General features: G+C 38.4%; 2 protein-coding genes across 5 annotated transcripts; one reads left to right on the top strand and one right to left on the bottom strand.

The window, feature by feature from the left end:
• The first annotated feature begins 1596 nt into the window (after positions 1–1596).
• Positions 1597–7856, top strand: LOC129269851 (uncharacterized). Its single transcript, XM_054907315.2, has 3 exons — positions 1597–3796; positions 4591–4889; positions 5528–7856. The coding sequence occupies exons 1-3, from the start codon at positions 3487–3489 to the stop codon at positions 5768–5770; spliced, it is 852 nt and encodes a 283-aa protein (XP_054763290.2). The 5' UTR covers positions 1597–3486; the 3' UTR covers positions 5771–7856.
• Positions 6963–25033, bottom strand: LOC129269850 (WD repeat domain phosphoinositide-interacting protein 3-like). Of its 4 annotated transcripts, XR_010294802.1 has the most exons (12): positions 22530–22611; positions 22209–22408; positions 19775–19849; positions 18908–19009; positions 18350–18437; positions 17361–17455; positions 16528–16718; positions 15852–15937; positions 15311–15415; positions 14103–14224; positions 13411–13575; positions 6963–9563 (listed from the first exon to the last, which is right to left on the bottom strand). XR_010294802.1 is itself a non-coding variant. In XM_064105350.1 (11 exons), the coding sequence occupies exons 2-11, from the start codon at positions 22282–22284 to the stop codon at positions 13469–13471; spliced, it is 1047 nt and encodes a 348-aa protein (XP_063961420.1). In that variant the 5' UTR covers positions 22285–22399; positions 22530–22578; the 3' UTR covers positions 12291–13468. The 4 variants fall into 4 exon arrangements, 2 of the variants coding, with proteins under 2 accessions (XP_063961420.1, XP_063961421.1); XR_010294801.1 differs by having other exon boundaries at positions 22209–22630; XM_064105350.1 differs by lacking the exon at positions 6963–9563 and having other exon boundaries at positions 12291–13575; positions 22209–22399; positions 22530–22578.
• Positions 25034–25627: the final 594 nt, after the last annotated feature.

The raw sequence follows: 25627 nt of genomic DNA, 5'->3' as shown, positions 1-25627 counted from the left end.
AATCAGTAGTCATTTTTTTTTCATTCTTAGAGGGGAAAAATGGAAGGAATCTTACTTTTTGAGGAAAAATAATGGTTCCGAATAGTGATGATGCTGGAGCTGATGATGGTGGTGGTGGAGGGAGGATGATGATGATGATGATGAAGGTTAATAGTGGTATTTGCAGGGTATTTGTAAAAATGGCTCTCTGGTTGTTGGCCCAAATAGCGATTGCAATGAGCTTTGATGGATAGATATATGTATATCCAGTATGATTTCTCTCATAATGTGTACCCATGCCCATTCTTGCCCCCCCCCCCCCACCCCCACGCCCTACACCCACTGAATGTATCGTGATCAATACTCAAAACATTGTCAATTGTCATCATTGTTCCAGCTTTTCATCTTCGTTGTTTGTATTTTTTTACGTGATGACCATTCAGTGCAACGGACCATGTCGAGTGGGCGTGGATTTCATTTTTCTGGTAATCGAACCCCGGGGAAGGCCCAGCTCTGACGTCAATGTCGCGCTTGGTGAGTTTATTATGAACAAAGATTCTTTTAATACATTGGATGTCTGACAAATTGACCGGTGCTTGACCAAAACCTCTTATCACCTGAAAACAAAAGGTGAATGGAGATACAGATTATATATTCATTCGAATGGATACTATTGTTTATGGAGAATGAATGAGTCACTGTGCCATATAGGCCCGAATTCACAAAGGTAGACTAACTTTATACCCGGGTATTAGTTAACCCCGGGCTAAATTTAACCCCGGTATAACTTTAGTCGACCTTTTTGAATTCGGGCCATAGAGTAAAAGGTCACGTGTTTGAGCTATGGGGCGGGCTTGGGTGTTTCATGCACGTTATAGGGCAGTGGCGTAACTACGAGGGGAGCATGGGGGGCACGTGCCCCCCCCCCCCTAATCGGCTGGCAAAAAAAAAAACGGGGAAAGGAGAAAAAGAGGGAGAAGGAAGAGAAACGTAGTGGGGAAAGAAGAAATTATTGTTCATTATAAAGTTATACTACATAAGAAGCATTTTTTCATAACTTTATGAAACATTAATTGCTCAGTGCCTATGTCTTTATTGTTCCTGGTGCTCGCATAGACTGTTTAACGAGATATATAATCATGTTGTACTAAAACCTCCCGTTTTCAAATCAATATACTGTACACCAAATATATTTCCTCGCAATTCGAGTTTTTATCGTTCCATTTTTCATGCCTATTAAAGTGATTGCCCTATTTCAAGGTCTTAATATAAAACATTTCCTGTCCGTGCTAACGTTCGCATTAGTTGATTGGTGAGATATCTGCTCTTCATGAATTCTTAAATTCAGTCCTTAAAATGTCCATTTTTAAATTTTCAGCTCGCGCTTCGCGCTCGCATCATTTGGTTAATGAAATACGTACGGTCTTAGTGAATTCCTGCAAACAAGCCTTAGAATGCCCCTCTTCAGTTCTGAATTTCCTAATTTTTCAGTATTTGATTAGTGAGATGCGTATGATAATCATGATTACAATGACTACAAAAAGTGCTAAATGTGTTTAGATGTAATTCTAACAAAATCAGCAAAGGATGGCACTAGCATTAGATGACTATGTTGAGATATGTATACTCTTAATGGATTCCTAAAATATAGTCCTTAAAATGTCCCTGTTTGGGGCCAATATATACAAAAATTTCAGCTCGCGCTTCGCGCTCGCATTGTTTGTTTAGCGAGACAGGTACGTATCATGATTACATAAAATTTGCTTATAATGTCCCTTTTTAGGTCCGAATATCAAAAATTTTCAGCTCGCGCTTCGCGCTCGCATTATTTAATCAGTGAGATACATATCCGTTTAATGGCACCGCATGTCCTTAAAACGTCTCTAAGTGACTCGAAATTTTTGCTGGTGCCCCCCCCCCCATGCCGTGACCCACGGTACGCCACTGTTATAGGGGATTTTTTTATACTATACTCTCATTTTTCTTGTCACCCGCCCCATCACAATGAGGGCGATTCCATGCTTTCATTGTTTTTTTCTTGTTTATGTGTCTTGTACGACACGGTATTATTTTCCATTTCTATTGTATAGGTATGTAATCGAGTCAAGTCTTGTTAATAGGCTCATGCAAATCATTTATCAACGGCGATGAGCTGAAACAGTGGCGTACATATTGCCGGGGGCGCTTGCCCCCCCAAAAAAAAATCACAAGAAAAAAATATAAAAGGAAAGAAAGAAGGGTGAAATATATCATTTTCTGTATAATATGTAAAAATCAATCACAACATTGGATTTTCGTAATAAAGAATGTCGACATTTTTGCTCGCTAACTTTTTCGCTCGCAATTTTTTTTCTAAATAAATTTTACCCGTTACGCCATATCCCGCCCCTCATTTATTTATTTATATATTTATTTGGCTCATTACGCCACTGAGCTGAAAAGCGAGAGAAGTAGCCTATATAAGGAGTGACGGCAAGTATTGATGGAGTTCACTCGCTTCGACTAGAAGCCCGGAATTTTGTGCGCTCAATATGAAAGAACAAAAAAAAAGATGAGTTCACATATTTCGGCCCAATATAATTTTATTTTCTGTCCGAATGTATACTTTTAAAAATCCTTCAATTAAATACACTAGTCCTATATTCGAGGCAGCCGGGGAAGACGGGGTGGGGAAAGGGTGTAGGGAACAAAGGAGTAATGGATTATTGTCCAGCGCAAAGCACGGAAGCGATTATATTCGATTATTATAAAAAAAAAATTTGAGAGGGGGGAGATGTTTCGTTCAGGGGGGCGTTTCATGAAAGGACTTGTCGGACGTTTTATCCGACAAGTCCCATTTTATCCGACAGTTGCCATAGTAACAGTGCTTCTTAGCCAATCAACATCAAGGAAAGATGTCAGATCTGACAACTTGTCGGACAAAAATGTTGATGAAACACTCCCCAGGATTCTATTCTTTTGAGAAAAAAACCCACAAACCTATTTCTTTCTTTTAATCCCTTTGCTTTTCCATTTATCCTCCTTTTTCCCTTTCTACCTTTTATGGGAGCATAGGGGAGGCATGCCGTGAGCTACGTGCCTTCTGCCCTCACCTGCCCACTTTTGCTTTCATAAAATTCGTGTCGTAGGCCTACTATTTACAATATTTCTTGAAAGGTTTTCTATTCAATGGAACTTTCGACTCCTATTTTAAATATTAGAGGGGTTTTCGTGCTTTGCTTGAGAAGGGAAATCTCATTCCTTGCACATCCTTTTCCCATTCTTGTGCTCCATTTTCCTCGTAGTCCAGTTTAATCTTAGAAAAATAAATTAAATGAGAGCGGGTGAAGGGCTAGGGGGATCCGGAAGGGCGAGGAACGGGCCCCTATATAGCTGGGATAGGGGGCCGGCGGAAGGGTGAAAGTTGGCGCGGCGTCGATGTGGCTTCGCCTGGTTGCGCGCAATAATTTTGTTGACCCACGCGCAATGCGCGTTCACATAGACTGACGCGCCCTAATTTAATTATCAATGCAAATATCGCATTCATTCGAGAATGATTTTATACCCGATTTTCTCAGTTTTCATATTCGCAAAGAGATTGCTCTCGCCCGAACCGTCGTCATGTTCAAATCAGTCCGACGAGCCGTGGTCCAGGGAGTGGAGAAGACCTGGCACACGTTTGCTTCTCATGGAGAGGGCCGAGGCGACAGCCAGTGGGAGGGGGAAACCAACCGATTCAAGAGAGAGGTTCTTATTACCAGCAAGGATCTTGGAGTAGGGACAGACCCGGATGTTATGACTGATGCTATCCGGAGGATAGGGCATCTAGCTTGGGGTGGTATGTCGATATTATCATCATCCATCATTCTGTTTTTATTTTTAGAATTCATTCCAACTTAGAGCATCCCCACCCCGCCCCTTCTCTCCCTGCAATAGGCCCCTTTCCTCGTGAGTGAATGGGGGGGGGGGGGGGGGGGGGGGGTCCGGACACCCAAGCACATTCTAGCAGATAAAATGCTGACATCATCTTTTGCTCCAGCTTTCTTCAACATACAGCAAATAGATCTCGATCTGCAAAAAATTGTGTCGGCTTGTGTTTTTTCAGCCCCCCCCCCCAAAAAAAAAAAAAAAAAAAAAAAAAAAAAAAAAAAGATCTGAAAACAACTGTGTGTTTGTACGTTAAACAATTGATGATATTGCTTGCAAATTATTGAAATTGCCTTCTGGCCCAGACAAACAACCCACAGATATGTACAATTGTTTTCTCAGTCATTACAATCTCTCTTCCCGTTCTAATACATCAATTTCTTCCGCGTTTTCTTTACATCCTCCTTTTTCTGTAAATTTTTTTTCTTCTTCTCATCATCCCCCTTGTTCTACTACGTCTTCTTTTTCTCTTCTTGCTCTTCTTCCTTCTTCTTCTCTTCTCCTTCTCCTCTTTCTCTTCTTCTTCTCCTTCTACTTTTTCTTCTCCTCCCCTCTTCCTCCTCTTCTTCTTCACCCTTCTAATCCATCTCCGATACTCCTACCACTCTCATTTCTCACTGCCCTGTCCTCCTTTTATCTTCCTTGCTTCCTTTCCCCTACCCTTCCCATACATTTACCCTTTTTCTTTCCCCCTCGATCGCTCAGGTGGTCCAGACGCGGCAAAGGCCGCCGCTACCTCACTGGACCTCCTGCTCGGCTACCTCTCTGATCGGGAGACCAGCATCAGGGTTCGTACACAGATCGTGCGATCCCTCAGCGAGATCTACCGAGGTCATCGCGACCACGGGGAAAAGTTCCGGTCCATGGGCGTGATCACCATCCTCGCCGACCTTCTAAAGAAGTACAACGATTCGGCACTGCTTCGCTGGTGCTGCTACACTCTCTTCACGTTGTGCGCAGGCTCACTGGTCAATGTGGGATTGGTGGAAGCACACGATTTGAAGGTATACATTTCTATAACGGCGGGGGGGGGGAGGCAGGAGCTAATAAGAGTGATAAGCCCTAAAAATATTAAAATAACCACTGAACTTTTTCTTTTCAAAAGGAGTCACCGTCAAATCATCTGCCATGCATAAATCATGGACATGGTGGATTTTTTAGCAGCCCTTGTGAAAGGAATATATATATATTTTTTTTTTTACACAGGGGGGAGGGGGTACCAGCTTGTTCTTATTGAGGGCATGAAGGGGCAAGAATTGTGACTGCACCTTCTGATTTTGAAAAAAAGGGGTAACTGGCATGCAGGCATGACTTTAAAAAATACTATACTACAATCTCATAAATAAGGGGGGAGGGGTCGATCATTTCAATGTTGGACCATTCCTAGCTATGAATAAACTTCCAAAAGACATCCAAAATACAGCATGCCCCCCCCCAAAAAAAAAGTCCCTCTATATTGTTCAATTAATTCCAAAATGCTGTATTATTCTTAATTAAATGTACAGAACTAGAAAGCTCATTTCATTTTCTGACTTCTCTGAAAATGTCAATGTTGCTGAATAGTTCTTAAATCTATCTCCATGGCATTTAGACTCATTTTCAAACAATTTAGTATTTCATCTTCTAATCCATATGTCGACAGGAAAACTTCACTGTTTTAGCGAGCTTGTCTTGGAAGGGCTGGCCGAAGAACTATGCTCAGATGATGCTGCTGATGGTCGGATATGCCAAAGAGGAAGACTTTAAAGAGATGACGGAGGAGGAGGAGGAGGAGGATGAAGAAGCAAGCGATCATCCAATGCCTTTGAAAGACATCCTGAAAGGCAGGAGAACGGCAGAGACGAGCGTCATCAAGAAGAAATCCTTGGATGTTCCTGCGCTCTGAATGAACCAGAATCCCGGGAGTTTTCGGTTCTGCGACGCATGGAGGAGGGTTCAAGAACACAATGAATGTATTGAAAATTCTGTTAAATGACAAAGAATAGCTGGGAGGTCTTTGTCATAAAATGGTGAAGAGAACAGCAGTTTCATCCTTTCGGAGCTGACAAGAAGAATTGCAAATATGTTGTTTGTCCAGAGTTCAGGACAGACCATTTTCGACAAGGATTTCTTGGATGTTCTGTCACGAAGGGCATTTGACAATACATTTTCTCTATTCTCGAACCCTCTGTACAATGCAGAGTGAAAAACCAGTACCATCCACAGGACTGTTCTACGAGACCCTCAATAGTCTAAGTTCAAGGATATCATTGATTTGTTTTTCTTGGGCTATCCTGCTTAGGTATTTCATACACCCCATCATGTCATTGTATTTCTTGATTTATTTTATTCATTCATCAAGTATTACAAAAGAAATGCAAAGATCTGGTGGGGTAGTATCAAATACCTTGACAGGATAGCCAAAGAAAGCAAAGTGGCACATTCCATACGGGCATGTTAAATTTATAAGGCACTTCCCTCACTGTTGGTCATGGAGTAATACTACAGCAATTCCTTGAATCGTGAATCTGGGTCACATTTCATAAGACATTCGATCATGGTAAATTTGCCATTATGGTAACCATGAACTACCATGGAAACTCTGATGTTGAGTGGCTGATTGGCCCTTTTACCATGAAAGTTATCATGATGGTAAATTTACTTATTTTATAAAATAGAACCCCTGAATGACCTTTGTAACTATGGCACTAAGATTTAGTTTAAGAGGTTGTTCTTTTATTCCCCCACCTTCCTCTTCACAACAAACGTCTTACAAAGAGTTGTGATTGATCCAATCAATCACAACTATGGACAGCCAGCAAGGTCAACATCTATCATGCATGTTTGTTCAAAATATTTTCTATGGTGTACATTCATGCATTCATTGTTTTCTTGAAAATTCACTGTGCTTCTCTTTGTTTAGAAAGGAAATTGTGCAAATTTCCAGTAGAAAAAATTATGACACTGATGGATTTCCGTAGTTATGATTGATTGGATCATTGTCATTTTCACATTTTTCATCAGCAATATCAATAACCACCATCGCACATTAAAACAAATATGTTCTACAATAATATAGCAAATGACCACATGCAAAATATGCTAGAAATGTTTTTTTAATTGAATGAATATTATATTTACAATCATATTCTATTGTAATTGTTACTGTACATATCATACTAAATCCATACTGCTAAGTCTTATTGGTTTCTCACTTATTGAGTAATAATATGGTATAAACAAAGATGGAATAAAATTGTTAAAGCCTTGTTCATAATAATGAAGTGTACCACCTTACAATGGGTGATTTCTAGTTCAGTGTTGGTGTTGGAAGCACATTTTGGATCGTGTTTCCTAGCTCCAAAAACCTATTCTGAGTTTACACTTATGATCCAGATCACAATATTGACAGCTCAACACCTAGTGAGTGACTTGTCAGGACTATCTTCATGTTGTGTTTGGTGTTATACTCGTGTAAAAATTGACCTAACACTAACACCAAGAGGTCAACACTGAACTTGAAATCATCCACTGCTTCAGTCACATCAACAAAACCAACCCCAGGGCCCCGTCTTACAAAGAGTTGCGAGTGATCCAATCAACCACAACTATGGAAAGCCAGCAACGTCAATATCTAAAATATATGTTTCTTCAAAATGTTTTGTAGATATGTATATTCATACATTCACCACTTTCTTTTCAATTCAGTATGCTTCTCTCTGTTCTCAAAGGACATCGTGCAAATTTCCTTTGGAAAAAATTACGACAGGCATGGATTTCCATATAGTTGAGATTGATTGGATCAATCGTAACTCTTTGCAAGATGGGCCCCTATCGACCACAACAATGAATGGCCAGCAACGTCAACATACAAATACATATTTGCATGATTGTTCAAAGTAATTTCTAGATCTGCTCTTTATTCATACATTCACCATTTTCTTAAAAATTCAGTGTGCTTCTCTTTGTTTACAAAGGTCATATTGGAAATATCCCGGAGGAAAAATCATGACAATGATGGATTTCCAAATAGTTGGGGTTGATCGAATTGATCGCAACTCTTTGTAATATGGGGGGAGAACTGATCAACTCCAATTATATGGGAATCCATCATTGTCATAACTTTTCCTAGTTTGGAAACAAGTGGAGCAAACTGGATTATAAAGACAGCAATGAATGTATGAGTATACATCATATCTTGGAAACATCTTGAACATGACTTACATGTTGGCATGGTGGGGGGGGGGGGATTTTTGTACAGAAAAAATTAAGAAGCCCCCAAAAAGGTATCCACTCCCAATTAATGGTGACTTATATCGTGAAAATTTTGACAAGCAAATAATTGTGTAAGCAGGACATATTCCCCTAACAAATATCTGTTATGGCTCTAAAAGGGGGGGGGGGGCGTGGAAATGGGCCGAATGTACCCCTGCCTGGATCCACCACTGATTGGATCACTGCAACTCTTTGTAAGACATGGCCCAGAACAGACAAAGATATTACATTATTTCCACTGACATACCACTGGTCGGTTTGGGTTGGTTTCGCCATTGTGACTTGTGCGGCATTAACACCACAGAGACAAAATGAGAAAGAAAAAAATAGGACAGCAATGAAGTTCAGATTTAGTGCCGCCTTACAAGAGACTAAGAAATGGGTCGTGTTTTAAAATGAAGCTTACTTTGTTGTGGCAGCATATTTGAGGCAGTCTACTGCATGTTATCTAGTACATGCAAGAACATTACCAGAAATTGAGTAAAGTTTCACATCTCTCCTACCAGGGAGTTAACTCCCTGCTCTCACCAATGACACTTCCCTTTTATATAGCAAGACGAGAATACTGCATGTGACAAGAAAGTGATTATTTTAAAAGAAAATCGAGAAACGAGCGGGAATGTAAATACAATTCACAGAATAAAATTAAAGATAATCTAAGTACTGAATCTACATGTATATAATTATTACATCTGCATATTAGAAACCTTCAAACATACTCTGTCATATTATAATTTACAAATGCAATTTTAAATGTAAATGTCTGATATTATAGAAAGCATACATTTCTATGAAAGTTCTTTCTTTCATGTTTGATTATTATAAATTTTACTGCAACCTTTGCTATTTAATAGCATGCATCCTGGAGTATATATCATACTGAGTAATACTGGAATTTGTCATGTAGAAAGTCAACTGATTATTTACGAATGTTCATGCTTAAGCCATATGCTTAAGCCATGAAACCCTGGATTGAAAAGTCCAGGCGATGTGTAGTCTGCAGGCACAGACCCTGATTGAAACTTTGATCAACAAGTGTGTCTCCACGCAAAGACTAGCACATACAAAACTTGCTGTGAGGGCCTACAGTACACAAGGCATGAGTAGGCTGCAATTCAGACCCTTTACTCAAGTGAAGGGTTTGCACAGCAGACTAGGCAATGTGGGTGCTATAAATTCAATTTTGTCATAAAGCCCAGCGCGCATCGTGCAACACCATTGCACTAAGATCCGATTGGAACAAGTTTGCTGCTCCCATCTCGGGGCAATCGCATCGCAGGCCAGCGCACACGTCGTAACAGCTCTGCAAACGAGCTGCATCTCCATGGAACGTTCTCTGTTGCGTGTATGTTTTCTGTGCTGCAGCAGCACAGCAAATTGGTCATGACCTCTTCATCTAGGACAAATCATCTGATTTGTTATTGCTGAAATTAGCAAAATTGTGGAAAAACACAGGAAGATTAGAGTCAAACGTCTGAGATTGGGTCTGCGATTCTTCTGCAACCAATCAGATCACAGTGCGTTGCAGGTAAGCGGACATTCATACATTAAAGGACAAGTCCACCCAATGAAAAAGTTGATTTGAATAAAAAGAGAAAACTCCAACAACACTGAAAATTTCATCAAAATCGGATGTAAAATAAGAAAGTTATAACATTTTGAAGTTTCGCTTAATTTCGCAAAACATTTATATGCACATCCTGATCGGTATGCAAATGAGGAGACTTGTGATGTCATCCACTCACTATTTCTTTTGTATTTCATTATATGAAAAATTATAATTTTCTCATTGTCAAGTGAAACAGATCAATTCCTCCCTGAATCTGTGGAATTAGCGTTATTTTGATACTCTGTGGTTTAGTCAAGTTGGCCCTTATAGTCAAAGCTGTAAAAAATGAAATATTTCATAATTCAAACAATAAAAAACGAAAGAAATAGTGAGGACATCATCGACTTTCTCATTTGCATGTCGCTAAGTTGTGCATATAACTGTTTTTTGAAAAATCTGCAAAATTTTAAAATGTCATTACTTTCCTATTTTACATCTGATTTTGATGAAATTTTCAGCATTATGCTAGTCTGATTTTTCTCTATTTATTCAAATCAACATTTTTCTAGGGTGGACTTGACCTTTAAAATGATTTCAGAGTTATCACTGATATCCAAAGATATCCTTGAATTTTTCTACCAGCAAAAAACTTCAGGATGTTCTTGTGATGCAGAGGTTTACATGCAAATGATTGGTGATTTCAAGTTCAGTGTTGACCTTTTGGTGTTGGTGTTTAGTCAATTTTTACTCGAGCATACCACTCAACTTAAAATGAAGTCGGTCCTGACAAGTCACTAACTATGGGTTGAGCTGTCAATATTGTGATGTGATCATAAGTGTAAACTCAGAATAGATTTGGAAACACAATCCAAATTGTGCTTCCGACACCAACACTAACACTGGACTTAAAATCACCCTGTATTAATTGTCCATCAAATGAAAACCATCTTGAAAGATTGAGGGACCAACAAATAAAAAATCAAGGCACATGTTGACAATTTCTATTTAAAGTCATCACCTACTAATAACGTTTTGAAATGACTGAACAAATGTCACACAACATGGAATGGCATTATTGAAATCAACCATGACATAAAAAGAATTGGCGCAAGAAAGAGACATATAATAGAATGTATGAATTTCATGAAACATACACTTCACAAAATAAACAGTGAATTTCACTTATTGGAAGGGTTGGGATGACGAATCTGTGACAATCATTTTTTTTTACAATTTCATTTATGGAACAAATATTCAACAAAAACAATAGACAACTGACAAACGACATGTGATCTTATGAAAGTGGACAAACTGAATTGGAACCCTCAGGTTATTAAAGTAACATATTTTCCTCCAAAAAAAAGGCAGAAGAAAAAATATAAGAAAACAAATGATCATATACTGACCAAATGCAATACTACTGTTTACATATGACTTGAATTTCATTTCAAGGAAGAAAAAGAGACAACAAAAAAAAGTAAACAGAATTCGGCTGTGAGATTTAGTCAACCAAAATAAGAACGATGGGGTTCTGCATGGCATCAATATAAAAATATAAAATATGATAACTTTATATTTACAGCAAATATTGAAAGTGTAATAAAGAAATATGAATAACTATCAAATAAGCATATATCTACCTCATTATGAATTAAACTCATAAATGCCAAATGACGATATTATTATGATCAATATTATGATCAATGTTATCCTATTCAGAAATTTCTGAAATTAAACCACAATGAACAGTTCTAATGGCATGGATGCATTTGCGTGAAATCTTCACTTTGCCAAAATCAAATCTGAAAACTTTTATCAAAAGGGTTGTAATAAACTTTACTGTTATTATTAATGAATAATAATAATAATATAAGATTTGTATAGCGCACGTATCCACCTTGCTAGGTGCTCAAGGCGTTCCTATATTACCCCCGGCTAAGCTAGTCTACCAATTCTGGTGCGCACTGCCGGTACCCATTAACCTCACCTTGCTGAAGGAAAATATGCCATGGCTAGGATTCGAACCCACAACCCTCTGTTTGAAAGGTGAAAGTCAGAACCACTAGACCACGATGCGCCCACAAGGACCTTCTTCATGAAACTTGGACGTATAGGTAATCAAGTATTACTGAACATCCTAACTGCAATCTTAAATACAGTGAAATTCTCCAGAAGTAATTGGTGGAGTATATAACATGACCCCAAATATATATGTATCCCTATATTCAACGCAGACAATATGAAACTGTTCATTTTCAGATCAGTATCGTCGTGGTCTAGTGGTTAAGACTCTCGTCTCACAATCCGAAGGACGTGGGTTCGATTCCCAGCCATGGCGTGTTTTCCTTCAGCAAGAAATAAACCCACATTGTGCTGCACTCAGCCAGGCGAGGTAAGTGGGTACCGGCAGGGAGTAATTCCTCAAAAAGCTGTGTGCACCGGAATCGGTAGACTAGCTTAGCCGGGGTAATATAGAAGCGCCTTGAGCACCTAGCAAGGTGGATATGTGCGCTATACAAATCCTATATCATTATTATTATTATTTAATATATCCACTTTGCTATCAACGGTGTGCTTTAAGGCTTGCAAAAATCAATCGCCGCTTTACTATGTTAGCCGCCAAATTTTCTCAAATTTGACTAATACCATAAACCTATTACACAGACCCATCAATAACGGAATTCAGAACACAATTTGTAATTAAAGTTCTACCTATTCAAGCGGATAATTTCTTGAAGGCTTCAAGTTATACAAAGGTTAAAAATGGAAAAAGTACTGAAAAACAAAACCAACATTTGGGAATTCTTGGAAGAGGTCCATTTTGAGAGCATTTAATGAATCAAATAATGATTTTCAATGATGACTGTTACAAGCTACAGCTTGGCTAAAGACAAATTAGGCAGTTAAAATCAGAAAATAAGTTTCTGGCCTGGGGAACGTTTCATGACATAATTTTTCAGTGATTTTCATTGCAAATTCTTGCATCTAATAGCAAATTTGTCAGTGGTATTCCCCAATAGGTTATGGAAGTCAAACGCCTTATTGAAGTGGAAAACAATCATTAGGCGACATAATATTCATATCCCAAAGTTTTATCCATGAATTCATGTAGAAGTGATACTGGAGTATGATAAAGGTGCATTCATTCTAATTCGTCATGCAGCATAGGTTATAGTTAAGTATTCAATGGAGGAAGTAAGAAATATAAAAAGCAATGAGATAACCTAGTGCAATGCAAAGAGTATTTATTCATATCCAGGCCCCCGTTGCATAAAAGTTACTATTATATCAACTTTACCACCCAATGGTAACTACCATGGTAACGATGCTCAACAGCCAATGAGAATCAAGGATTTCAGAGATGTGCAATTGGATGACAATGTTACTGTAATACTTTTATGCAAAGTGGTCCGAGAGGGTGTTTCACAAAGTTAAGTGTGACTTAATAGTCATAATTGAATGCAAATGTGCATGTTATTTAACATGTAATCTGATTGTTCTTTTTTCTTGGTAGTGCGCCTCCTGTGCACATGATCTGACCAATGCGGTGATGCGTTCCATACCGCACAAAACTGTCATTTAAGTGCGACTCTAAATCACACTTAAAAGTTTTGTGAAACACGCCCTGATGATGTAAGATTCAATCAACAAAGTACTATTTCCAATGCACTTATTATTAGCTCCTATCTTCATATTATCACACATGGAATTACACATCTTGCCTGGTCATGTGACTAGGTGACTCGCTGTCGGCCCGGTCAAGAGGAAGCGGAAGGGGTCTCAACTGTGGTCATCGGTCATCTCAAGGAATCGCGTGTAGACATCTCGACTGCATTCTCCCTTGTTGTTGAAGACGAACTTGAAGTAGCTTCCATCCGCACAGATAGCTACCAGAGATAGGAAGAAATCAAGAGAGAGAGTTTGATGGGGGAGTGGGTAGATGAAAAAAAAAAGTCAGAGAATTTTCTTCATGATTGCAACAGCTTTTATGATAATGTTAGATTCTTACTTCTTTTATTCAGACCCTCAAACTAGGAGGGGGGTTTAAACCCTGGAATATTCAGATTTTGTGAACATTAATTCAGCACACGCACTGAGAAACCAACAAGCTTTCTGCAAAGGGTGCTAAATTCAACTTTGAATTATCAAAGTATGATTTCAACTCTATACAAATTCTGCACAGTCCATGGGACTCAGAGAAATTCCTGCTTGGATACTTGATTTTTATCTTGGGAGCATTTCACAAAAAGTTTTGTCAGTGATTTTATCTAATATGGTCTAAGCCAATCAGATGCATGGGATATGCAGCAGCTTATATCATCTGTCACTGAAAATCATTTAACAAAACTTTTTTATGAAACACTTGCTCCCTTGATGTCATGTGACCAAGAACCACCTGATTGCTAGCACTCACCTACAACCGAGTTTGGATCAGAACCGAAGGCACAGATGCACTGGGCGTGGTTGGGCACCTGGAATTTACAGAAACTCCATGACGAGTTGAAGTACTTTGGCAGGAAAGTGGCTGATGCTAAGCTGTAAGTAACAATCACACAATCAAACACAAAATAATGTACTCATTCGGGGCAACAAAAAAGGACTCTCTCAAGATGGCACAAAGACTATTGAACAAATAATTAACCCTACCAAATGCACTAATCTACAGGCCTAGCCATTGCAATGGGGGTCTTCCATTTTCGTTGATATACCGCCCTTGGCTACCCGTAACGAACACGTCAACAATCTTGAACAAGTTACCAATGATTTCATGAAAATGACTGTAGAACCAAGATGAATTGACATTATATCATCCTAGATCTAGATCCATACTGTGTCATGAAGCTATTCGTAAGTTGCGAGTGACTCTACTAACGATTGGTGATCCTTGTGGTAAATGATATAAACCAAATCTTCATTGATGCTGAATAATGATATTAATAAAATAATGATTATGAAGAATAAACATAGATTATGCCTATAATGATGGTCATGATGTAGAAACTTCTTCTAAAGAGGCCAAACTGTAACAGATATTACTCGAATTATATTTGGGACAAATTCCTATGTTTCAAATTTCATGCCATGATAAGTCTGAACTTATGGAAACACAATCAAAGAAGGCACCTGGACAAAGCCTGAAGGGGTGTTAGTCAATCGGCGCCAAAATGTCAAGATTGATCTGCGAGAAGGATCACAGATGATAGCCTCACCAACCAGCCAGGTGAACCAGAGATAAATTTTCTCTTTCTCAAGTACAGAAAACACTTAATACAGACCAATTGTTGGGTTTCACAAGTGAGACCTTTTAAGAGTCTAAAACTTAGAGGATTGTTGAGAACTTTGGTAACCCAAAGTAAATGACGATCCCAAGTATGGTCAAATCGGTGCTTTCTGCTGTTGTTTTTTCTATCCATTCGTCCGACGCTTGCACAGCAAAGAAGCCTTTTGCAAATAACGTAGGATTCAATTTCCCAACGGTTTGGGACTTGCAAATTCCCCTTTATTACAAGAATATAGATTTTTGGGCTATCGGCCCAAAAATCCATCTTAGTGTTGACCATTTTCTCATGAGGAATAGGCAAGCTAGAGAGTGACATGAATCAGCGAGCTCTCTGTACTCACTGTGATTTTTTGTTCTTCTGTGCGTCTGCCTCTAGAGCGAAGACATGAATGGTTCCATGGTCGCTTGACACACACAGCATGGTGGAATCCTGGTTGAAGTTGATACTGTTCATGGAAAAGGGACAAAAATATGTACAATCATAATAAAATATATATATCAAACCAATTTCACATGAGATTCACTACTGTTATAGAATGGATGGTTTCAAATACAGTGCTAGAGCTGGTGGTGGCATTACACCACACATACTGACCCTGAATTCACACAGCTGGCATTGAGAACCATCATTGAACCCCTGGTTTATGAAGATTTGCTGTGTAAAATTACACTCAATTTACCACTTCTATAAAAAAAAATTCCCAATGATTTTTATCCTCTTAAAAAACACTATAAATCCAGCTGTTATTAATATCATTATTATCAACAAAACAGCGAAGTCACCATTAATGTGTTTTTTTTAACAGGCCAATATCTTCTCAAATGTCATTTTTTGAGAGATACACCTGGGAAGAGAGTGGCAAGTATCCATTAATGTCTCACCAGTAAATCTGAGCTCCTCCTGATCCTCTTCTTAGCTCATGGAGTTGTTGTCCGTTGCCTGTATCAAAAACTCTGATCAACGTGCCCTTTAAAAATAAAATAATACAAATATTTGAAGTCATGCACCTAGTGTATAATACTAAATAATGGTAACTTATTTTCAAACCACAAATTAACAAATGGCCACTAAAAGATTGACAAAAAAGTTTTTACTTTTGGTTAAAACCTGTACTGGAGCATTGTGGCCCAGTGGATTAGTCTCTGGACTACTCCGGTCATGGGTTCAAATCCCAGCCATGGCGTAGTTTCCTTCAGCGCAGGAAATTTATCCACATTGTGCTGCACTCAACCCAGGTGAGGTGAATGGGTACCTGGCAGGAATTTATTCCTTGAAATGCACTGAGCGCTTGAAGGCTGCTTGAGCTACAGCCGGGGTAATAATATCCAAGTCCTTTGGAAGCGCATAGAGACGTTATTCATAAATTGCTACGCGCTATACAAGAACTAATACTATTATTATTATTACTATTTGAGATTTACTTCACGATTGGCTATCACTAGTTAAATCACAACTTCAGACCAAAGTTTTAATAAAACCCAGGTTAAAAATACAAGCCATAGGCTAATTAGTTTTGGTCTAGTTTGGAGTCAAGGGCTTTGATGGATATTGCCTTACCCTGTCTGATGCTGTTGCTAATCTTGATCCTTGATGGTTGAATGTTAAACAGCTTAGGACGCCCTCGTGTGCTGCTATGTCTAAAGGGGGTTTGTCCGTCTGAGCGAGATCGATGATCTGCACGTGGCCTGTCTTTGTGGCAGGGAAGGCAAGCAATGAATTGTTGCTGTTCGGGCACAGAACACAGAGACCTGAAAGAAACAAGATTTGATGGGTCAGAAAAAAGTGGTATGAGGATTTAGTGAAACATGACGGTGAGATCTGAAAAAGGTTGGGAGGTGTGGACCATTGTTTAGAATCAATGATATACCTCTCCAATCATTTGTCTGATCATACGATCCAGCGACAATGCTTATCACCTCAACATCAGCATCGTCTCCAACATCACCATCATCGTCAACTTCACTATCATTGTAACTTCTGAAGGTTTCCATGGCGAAGAAGAATAGTATAGTAGGTTTCACGGTACACCATGTATCTTTCTTGGGCAAGTGTTTGTCCTGAAAAGGACCACCGTTTCGTTCCGCAAGTGTGTTCTTGTCATCTTCTCCTGAAGACTCGAGTACCAAAGAAGACAACAAGAATACACTTGTCGAAACGTCGACCAACACTTGCCCAAGAAAGATACATGGTGTACCGTGAAACCTACTACACTATTCACTATAATTGTTTTCATCAATTCATCTCACCAACATCATCATCTTCATAACCCAAAATCAGCATCACCGTCATCCTCTTCCGTAACTGTCATCACCATCACTATCACCATACCGGGTGATCACCATCATCACCACAATATCATCATAATCACCACCACCAGCAGTATACCGTACCTTTAGGATTCATACATGTGTCAAAGACATGCAGCTGCTGAGGATTCTGTGTGAATGTGTAGACTTTGATCATAGACTGTAAGACCACAACTATCCTGGAATAATCAACAAAGAATTGCAAAAAATGGGTAATGATAAACTATCAAAACTACCAATCATCTATTGTCTTGTCATCATGAGACTTAAACAAGACAAATGCACGGTCATTAAATATGATTTGTTACTTTTCTTCCTAAATAAAGATGTGAATTTATTTTGAGACTTGACAGAGTATGAGAGTGTAGGGGGGAGGGGGACAACTATTCGTTATTAAGGACAACTACCAAAACCCTAGCAAATTCTCTACACATCATGTCTTTTTAACAATAAAAAAAATACTTAAAATCAGCATATATTGCTATAAACTGCTATATCTAAAATTATGAAACTAGCTACTCAATATGACTACAGCAACCTTTGTGCCTTTATGACAGTGTGCCAATATTTGCCAGATAACACCCTCAAATGAAAACTAAACAAAAATCACATCATAAAGGGCACTTATGTATGTGTCAGAATTTTAATGAAAATGGTGGAGGCTGTCTTGGCAAAGGTCAATTGTTTTGTAATTCCCATTAAAATTTTTTTTTTTTTTTCAAAGGAGAAGTTCTCTCTGGCAATAAGTTGTGTTTAATGAAAGCAGAAAAATATTGGTGAGGCTTGATGAAAATCTTGCGGTGCTAATAGATGCAGTGTGCAACGAAACTGGGCTAAGGAAAAGTGGGACTAAGCATTAGCCAATGACAGAAGTGGAAATTGCATGTTGATCGTGCTCTGTATGGTAAAATCATCAATATTCATGAGCTGTGTGATAGTCTAGCGTTAAGGCGTTAACCCCGGCTAAGCAGATAGTATGGGGTTAAGAAAGACAGTGTGAAACACAAAAGAGATAGCATGGGGTTAAGGAAATGCAGTGTGAAAAGCATATAAGAAAATCTATCAGAATTTACCTGTCTCTTCTTAATCGCACACTCTTGACTTCACTAGAGAACTCTAGCTCAATCACATGTTTCTTCTTGAGGTCATCCCAGATCATAGCTAATAAAATTCAAAAGTAAATAATTGTGACATACATGTAAGCCTCTTTTTTTATTCTTTAATGTACTTCATGTGCATTACAATGGGAGATTTCACCCAATAAATGGCAGCCCAAACCGGCCTTAACATTCCCCAAAATTGAACTTTGGGTTTGCGGTGAAAACAAGAAAATAGAAAAGTCAACTCAGTGATGTCAAGAGGCCCTGGCTCGCTACCGCTAGGGCATTGACAAGAGGCTTCCCAAGTCTGGGGTCGGAAATAAATATCAACTCCCCATGAAAGCTAGCACCCATCTTGATTCTAATCAATTGGTCATGAAATATTACCTCAGATAAGAACTATAAGAAGATGTAAGCATATTATAGTTCTAGACCTCACTTTGCATCTTGGATCTTAATTTTTCGCAAGTCATTTCTAACCATTTCTGACCACTGAAAACAACAAACAACTTTTTAGAGCGTTAATAGTACCTTTATTGGGAGGATAGTGAGGGTTCTTGCCGCCGCCCACCAATGCAAGATAGTTGCATCGAAACAACATCTCAACATGCCCAACTCCACCATCTGTGAAATCTGCAAATGAAAACAAGATGAAATCATTCTAAGTTGAAAGATTTATAAACACGATTCATTGATAAATGAAGCAACATGTCAATGTCATGCACAAATGCATCCCAAGTTAGTTTCACAAATCATATGGGGACATCATAGGAAATTACTTGCAGATACACTGTAGAATTTGAAACAAATGTCACTAATCATTTGTAAGTTTTCTCTAGTTCTACACATTAAAAATAATGTCCTTTAGGTTTTTTTAATTTCTCCCTCTTTTTCTTAGAAATGAATAAAACATTAGTAATTAATTTGAATAAGAAATGTACATCAGTTCTCTGATTTCTATCAATAAGAGTATTGTCTGTTTACATCCTATCAATGAAAATATGTTGGATTTCAAAAACATGAAATGAATCGCTGGATTACACTTTAATCTTATTTCTTGACGAAGCTGAAATAGAATAGAATACGAGGCCTTTTGAGATTCTTTGCTACTTTTGTAAGTACATGAAGTCACTGCCCTTATGAAAATATTAACTATAATTAATGTTTATTGAGATCCAAAGTGTACTTCTATTTTTAATATCAATTGCATTTCTATGACACCCCCTCGTTAATGGTCAACAGTGATGTCAAATTATCAACAGTTACTTATTGATGGCTAATCTAAATACAAGATTGTTACAGTTCTGAGAAATATTCTTCATTGTGATAAAACAGCACATGTTAATTGCTGTAACTATTCAAATATATGAATACCGGTATATAAGCTTTTGTTTATACCTTGTCTCTCTTTCTCCTTTAGAGGGTCACAGTTATACACCCTGAAACCAGACTCCATTCCACATGCAAAACAACCTGAATACAAAAGAAACTTGTAAATTAACTCGTTAATTTGGCAAAGTTAATTCTGACGGCTATGGTAATGATCTTGAAATTAGTTGGAACATAATCCAATTTAATGACGACCCAAGTGTTTGGATGTGCCTAATGATTCTGGCACTATTGCACAACTGCTGAGAAATAAAATCATGGCATTCCTCTTAAAGGTCAAGTCCACCCAAAGAAAATGTTGATTCGAATCAACAGAGAAAAATCAAACAAGAATGATGCTGAAAGTTTCATCAAAATCGGATCTAATTAGTAATATAAGAAAGTTATATTTTAAAGTTTCACAAACAGTGATATGCACAACTCAGTGACATGCAAATGAAACAGTCGAAGATGTCCCTCACTCACTATTTCTTTTACTTTTTATTATTTGAATTATACAATATTTCAATTTTTACTTATTTGACAGTTAAGGACCAACTTGACTGAACCATGAAATATCAAAAAATGGTAATTCCACATGCTCAGGGAGGATGGAAAGTTTGTTTCACAGGAGAATGAGGAGAAAATTTTAATACTTCATATAATAAAAAACAAAATAGTGAGTGATGTCATCAGTAACCTCATTTGCACACTGACCAGGATGTGAATATAACTTTAAAGATAACTTTAAAATGTCAGAACTATATATATATTTTACATCTCCTCGTCTACAGACGGCTCGCTATCGTGCAGCTACCAATAGGGGACTTTTGAAAATTAACACGACCGAAATGCATATTAAAGGAGAATGAAACCCTTGAAACCAGCTGAATCCATATCAAAGAAAAAAATCAAAGAAACATATTGTTGAAAGTTTGAGGAAGATTAAATGAATAATAAGAAAGTTATGAGCATTTGAATATTGAAATCACTAGTGCCATGTAGATCCTCCCATTGGCAATGCGATCACACACGTACAACTCCCTCATTACTTTAGTACTTATTTCACGTATATTCTCACTTTTATAGAGTCTATCACAAGGTGAGGTGTTCTCTTTATGAGATGACAAGTACAGAGGTTTCACAACATTATATCATTGATGAATCGTTTGTCATATGATTAGAATGAGCAAAAAGATATGTTTTGGGGTATATTTTCAGTGTCCAAATGGGAGAGTTGTACGTGTGTGACATCACAGATCTTGGTCGCATTGCCGATGGGAGGATCTCCATAGCATTAGTGATCTCGACATTCAAATGCTCATAACTCTTTTATTGCTAGTCCTATTTTACTCAAAGTTTTGTTGATCTTATTCTTTGATTTTTCTGCTTTCACAAAAGCTAACTTGCTCCAAGAGTTTCATTCTCCTTTAATATTCCCTCTTGGCATTAATTGCCAAAAAACGGGGAAAAAATCAAGTCAAAAGGAATGAAAACAGTGATTTACCTCGGCTGTCGCGCAACTGCACTTCCGGCCGTTTTAACCAAACTTAATACATAAACATATGGCCATTGAGTCCCCTGTAGAGATCGCGCTAGAACTTCGGTCTCTGTATTTGGTGAGTGAAGCCAACGGAGTTCAGCTGAACAACCAACATAAAGAGACCGAAGCTTTTGGTCTAGGCCTAATCTAGACCAAAAGCTTCGGTCTCTGTTATGTAATTGGTTGTTCAGCTGAACTCCGTTGGCTTCACTCACCAAATACAGAGACCGAAGTTCTAGCGCGATCTGTACAGGGGACTCAATGGCAATATGTTTATGTACTTAAGATCGGATAAAACGGGGAAGTGAATTTGCGCGACAGCCGAGGTAAGTCACTGTTTTTGTTCCTTTTAACTTGATTTTTCTCCGTTTTTTTGGCAATTAATGCCAAGAGGGAATATTAATTTGCATTTTGGTCGCGTTAATTTCCAAAATTTTTATTCATTAAAGACAAAAATTGAAGAGCCCCGATGGGGGGATTTTGCATTGCAAGTCCCCTAATGGTGGCTGCACGCTAGCGAGCCGTCTGTGTACGAGGAGAAAAAAAAAAAAAAAAAAGTTAAAAAACTCCTCGAAACAGACGGCTGCCAGCTGTCTAGCCGCCTAATCATGCTTTTTAGTAGAAATGCTGTTTCGTTTTTTTGGCAGCTGCACAATCGCGAGCCGTCTGTGTTAGACTAAGAGGAGAAATTTAAAAATGTTAAAAAGCTCCTCGAAACAGGCTGCTGCCAGCTGTCTTGTGCTGCACCAGCTCGAGTTTGCTCAATATTGAGATTTTTAGCCCGATCGGCCCTCTTCGCAATTAATGATCACGAGAACACCCGTCTCCACCATCGCAAGAAGGGCGATTCGTGCTCATGCCCATTGCAGCTGGGGACAGGGGATAGGTCATTTTGATAACATTATTAATATTAGGCCTTACCATTGTCTTGATTGAATCCTGCGTAGAGGAGACTGTTGTCATACGAATTCTCGCCTTTCCTCTCGGCCAGATTCATGACTGATGACGATGCGGCTGCAGCAGTGGCAGTGCAGTCAAAACGCGATGGCAGAAAATCTGATTCTGAATTTCGTGATTTGATTTTGACTGATTTGAGAACTGTCTGATCCAACCTAACGTTACTACATAGAGCAAAGGGAGTATGTAGATCAATCACAATTTAAGAATAAAACAATCTAAGCTTAACTGCACCACAAAGAGTGTTTAAAACTAAAGACAAAAAAAAGTGTGAAATTTACTGACTTCTTTTTCTCGCTTCCATTCAGTCAAGTTCGGCCTTCGGGAGACACGTACGTGCAGTCGCCGCTGGCTAACGTCAGCTTAATGGACGACGCCATATTGCCAGATTCAGGCAGATTTGGCCCGCGCCCTCTCCGGCTAGCGCTCGGCTAAAGCTCGAACGCCATTCACCCATACACTAATTCCCCTTGATTACCGTTGTTAAAAACCTCTGTCAAATCTTTTCCAGCATTTTTATGAATTAGCGATTGATGTTTTTCCGTTTATCAGATATCCTTCATTATACACATATTTTTTTCATATTTATAACATTTTTATTTTAATCACAATTTTAGTCCAAACGCGGGTCAGTTTTTGTTAACCCACGTTGTTTGTGCATGCCCACGTATAGCCTTACGCGTATTGAAAGGAATGGTGTTGGGTCGAAAAACAGAATTGTTATTGTTTGTTCCATGTTTGTTGGGGATGAAACTATGATGGCGACCAGTCACGTTTGACTGTACCGCCAAATAGTTAAGATTAATTAATTAAGGTCAAGGTGAGATAAGAGAAATGAGCAAGGGGCATTGTGGTGGGGGGGGGGGAGAGGGAGAGAGGGGGGGGGGGGGGTTACGAGGGCCGAGTGGGGATACAGTTTCATCATGCAGTACAGGGCGTCGATGAACACTTTTATTTTTTCTCCAAAATATGGAAAGTGACAGAATAATCAGAAAAAGGTTGATTGGTTCTGATTTTGAAAAAAAAAAAGAATTTATCAAGATTGCTGTTATTCTTCATGGTTGTAGAATTTAATTTAGTTTCTCTGATAAGTATAATTCTTTCAAACAATTAACTCAAATTTTGATTAATCGTATTTCATTTATTTCACTCTTTTCTTTCGCCTCGTTTTTTTTTCTTCCAAAAAACCAGGGAGCTGAAAAATATGAGAGCTAGAACCTAAAGATATGGGGTAGCTATGACGTTGGAGGGGGCGCAGCCTCATGCACTTGCAGATCCAAATCAATTTTCACAGGGGACACTTAGAGTAGCCCCTATTTCTTTAATATTATTTTTACAAGCAAAAAGAAGTCAATGAAGACATCAGGCCACCGACAGCTGCCTCGTCAAAGGGGGGGGGGGGGCGGTCGATTATTTTGAGTATTTTTTTTTCATTTTGTCCTCAATAAGGGGGGGGGGTTCAATTAATTCTATATACACTTCTATTGTCTTTATATATGGGGGGGGGGGTCTGCTACTGAGCATGTTTTTAAAAGGGCTTAATAAGGGGCTTAATACAACAGAAATTGTACGATTTAATACAATAAAATGTATCATCGAGGTTAATACTAAATTAATACATAATTAATAATTGTTTTAATTGAAAATGAAAATAATAAAGGCACCCATAGATCTTAACATCTCATAAATACAGGCCTAAACCTGTATTGGAAGTTGAACAGGCATAAAGTATAAATGTTTAGCTATATAGCTGATGCTTTGATCCCGCAACCAAATAATGTTATCATAAACTAGTAGATGTTATATCAGTCATGTCAGTGGCGTAACAAGTGAAAATAATTGAGGGTACTACGATATGGCGTATCAGGCAAAATTTATAAAATATATAGTTGCAAGCAAGCGACATAAGCATAATTTTGACTTTTGGTTACAAAAATCCAATTGAACAATTTCGCAAGATTCTCTTACCTTTTCCTTTTTTTTCTTGTTCGTGAATTGGGGGCATGCAAGACCCCACCCCCCCCCCCCCCCCCATACAACACCACTCTTTGTTGTCACTGTCTAAAATTTGAATTTGAATTTCTTATCTAAGTAATCCAAAGGGATAAGACAAAAATATTTGCAGATTACTTATTTCAAAGTATTTTTATACCTATAACTCCCCAACTCTGCTCTAGCTGCACTGCACGTTGCCTAACGGCCTTCCACCAAAGGGCCAGGCCGACTCGCCCCGTGAGCAAGTGACCGCGTTCGCGTAAGTTCACCCGAAGCCATGACTAAATTCTGACCATAAACATCACCTAACTAATCACTCTCTGACAATATTTCAAAGTATCTTTTATTACAGTCGATCCTTTGGGCCATTAAACGATAATATTTCCAATGTTATCATGACAAACAATTTTAATGAGATAGTGGCATTGTAGAAAAAACAAATTTATAAGCACGAAATGGCACCAGATAAATCATCAAACATACAGCGCAGCGTTCGGGACTGGTGAGTGGTACGGCTCTCTTGGAGTTTTCGCCCCGACGAATTCGGCGAAAACGCTACCATTGCGCCGTGCGAATGTTCAATCTGCGGCTCTCAATCAGAGACTTGAATGTCTCTTTTTGCATTATCGAAAATGTATCATAGACTTTGTTTGATTTGTTTACAAGTAAGTTGCATATCCGTCGTGATAATTAGGAAAATCCATGATGTCTTCTTCTAATTCTGTAAAAATTACCTCTTCAAAGTGCCTGCCGGAGTAGAGTCAGCCAACAATAAGCTAGCCAACAGCAAGCCAGCCAACAGTTCCAGCCAACAATATCGCGATGTAAGATAGATCAGATACAGGATTTTGCGCAGGAAGAGAAGCGTGCATTCTTGTACAAATCAAACAAACGGGGTCAGGTGGGGTTTCCCTTCTTTCAATTTGTAAAGAAAAACAACGGGCTAGTGCTTAAATTTTAGTAGCCCACACCCCTATATACTCTATGTGTTTTCGTATATTGAGGAGTAAATTTCAACTAAAAGTCCTCTTTATAAAATACAATTGGAAGATTGCTCCTGAAATTTATTTTGGGTGTGTGTAGGGGGGTTTCCCTTCTTTCAATTTGTAAAGAAAAACAACTGGCTAGTGCTTTAATTTTAGTAGCCCACACCCCTATATACTCTATGTGTTTTCGTATATTGAGGAGTAAATTTCAACTAAAAGTCCTCTTTATAAAATACAATTGGAAGATTGCTCCTGAAATTTATTTTGGGTGTGTGTAGGGGGGTTTCCCTTCTTTCAATTTGTAAAGAAAAACAACTAGCTAGTGCTTTAATTTTAGTAGCCCACACCCCTATATACTCTATGTGTTTTCGTATATTGAGGAGTAAATTTCAACTAAAAGTC

Source organism: Lytechinus pictus, chromosome 10 (assembly GCF_037042905.1).
Source record: "Lytechinus pictus isolate F3 Inbred chromosome 10, Lp3.0, whole genome shotgun sequence".
Lineage (NCBI taxonomy): Eukaryota > Metazoa > Echinodermata > Echinoidea > Temnopleuroida > Toxopneustidae > Lytechinus > Lytechinus pictus.
The sequence above is the reverse complement of the archived record's forward strand: the minus strand, read 5'-3'. Positions and strand labels throughout refer to the sequence as shown.

Bases quoted from the DNA above. Each gene is read 5' to 3' on its own strand.
- LOC129269851 (XM_054907315.2), top strand. From the start codon at position 3,487: ATGCAAATATCGCATTCATTCGAGAATGATTTTATACCCGATTTTCTC. The intron at 3,797-4,590 runs GTATGTCGATAT...TCGATCGCTCAG, and splicing joins AGGGCATCTAGCTTGGGGTG to GTGGTCCAGACGCGGCAAAG. The intron at 4,890-5,527 runs GTATACATTTCT...ATATGTCGACAG, and splicing joins TGGAAGCACACGATTTGAAG to GAAAACTTCACTGTTTTAGC.
- LOC129269850 (XM_064105351.1), bottom strand. From the start codon at position 22,284: ATGAATCTGGCCGAGAGGAAAGGCGAGAATTCGTATGACAACAGTCTC. The intron at 19,010-19,774 runs GTATAAACAAAA...TTTCATTTGCAG, and splicing joins AAAGGAGAAAGAGAGACAAG to ATTTCACAGATGGTGGAGTT. The intron at 15,416-15,851 runs GTGAGACATTAA...TTCCATGAACAG, and splicing joins GGAGGAGCTCAGATTTACTG to TATCAACTTCAACCAGGATT.